General features: G+C 43.2%; 1 protein-coding gene across 1 annotated transcript in view; it reads right to left on the bottom strand.

Moving 5' to 3' along the window:
• Window positions 1-419: 419 nt before the first annotated feature.
• The window catches only part of LOC119590375 (putative uncharacterized protein DDB_G0289263), a gene marked incomplete in the record, with an annotated part of 2,602 nt that continues 2,199 nt past the window's right edge, over window positions 420-822 (bottom strand). Inside the window, 1 exon segment of the mRNA XM_037939045.1 lies at window positions 420-798. Coding sequence (XP_037794973.1) covers window positions 486-798 — 313 coding nt within the window.

Genomic DNA, 822 nt, shown 5'->3' with positions numbered 1-822 from the left:
AACAACGCAAAATCCATTAATCAGAGAAATATGGATAATTACTTTATTGCGAACGCAACAATAACCAAATCTGACATCCCGTCCCTTTATAGTTAACACAGTAGCATCTTTCTGTTGCCGGTAAACAAAACAACACATTACGAAAAACAAATAAATATATTTTAAAACAAATACAGCAACTGATACGTTCGTCACAATTAAATGGCAAACAAATACACAAATAGAGAAGTGAATGAATGAATTGATAAACAAATAGATAAAAAAAATAGATGAGTAGATAAGCACATATCCATTATCTATCTAATATCCATTGTTTTTCATAGTTATATGATTTACATAAATTTTATAATCATATAACTTAGAAACTTTATATACATATAGTTTATAATATTAAAAAATATACAATTAATTTCTATAATCATATAAGCTTATTATAATCATGATTTTATAACTTCATAATCAAATCTAAACCATTTTCCTTCTCATCAAAGCTCCCCCTTCGCACGGGGGTCGAGGAGGCCGTCGGCGCCGCCCTCCGCGCCCCCCGAGCTAAAGGAAGCGACGTCCAGCACCGACGCCAGATCCGGGAGACCCAGCTCCTCCTGCAGCGCCTTCGTCGGGAGCTCGAAGTCGAAGTCTACCACGTCGAAGAGGCCGTCTAGCTCCGCCCACTTCTCGTCGGGACAGGCCGGGTGGGCGGAGCTACAGTTTGAGCCCCGCCTCCCTCCCGCGCCGGCTGAGAGAAGGGCGGTCTCGTGCGCGGCTTGTGGGCGGGGGTAAGAGTCGACGAGGGCAGCGCTGGGGGGTGAGGAGGGATGGTGA

The sequence above is a fragment of the Penaeus monodon genome, chromosome 27 (genome assembly GCF_015228065.2).
Source record: "Penaeus monodon isolate SGIC_2016 chromosome 27, NSTDA_Pmon_1, whole genome shotgun sequence".
In the NCBI taxonomy this organism is placed as follows: domain Eukaryota; kingdom Metazoa; phylum Arthropoda; class Malacostraca; order Decapoda; family Penaeidae; genus Penaeus; species Penaeus monodon.
Note: the sequence above shows the minus strand (reverse complement) of the source record. Positions and strands in the feature narration are given on the sequence as shown.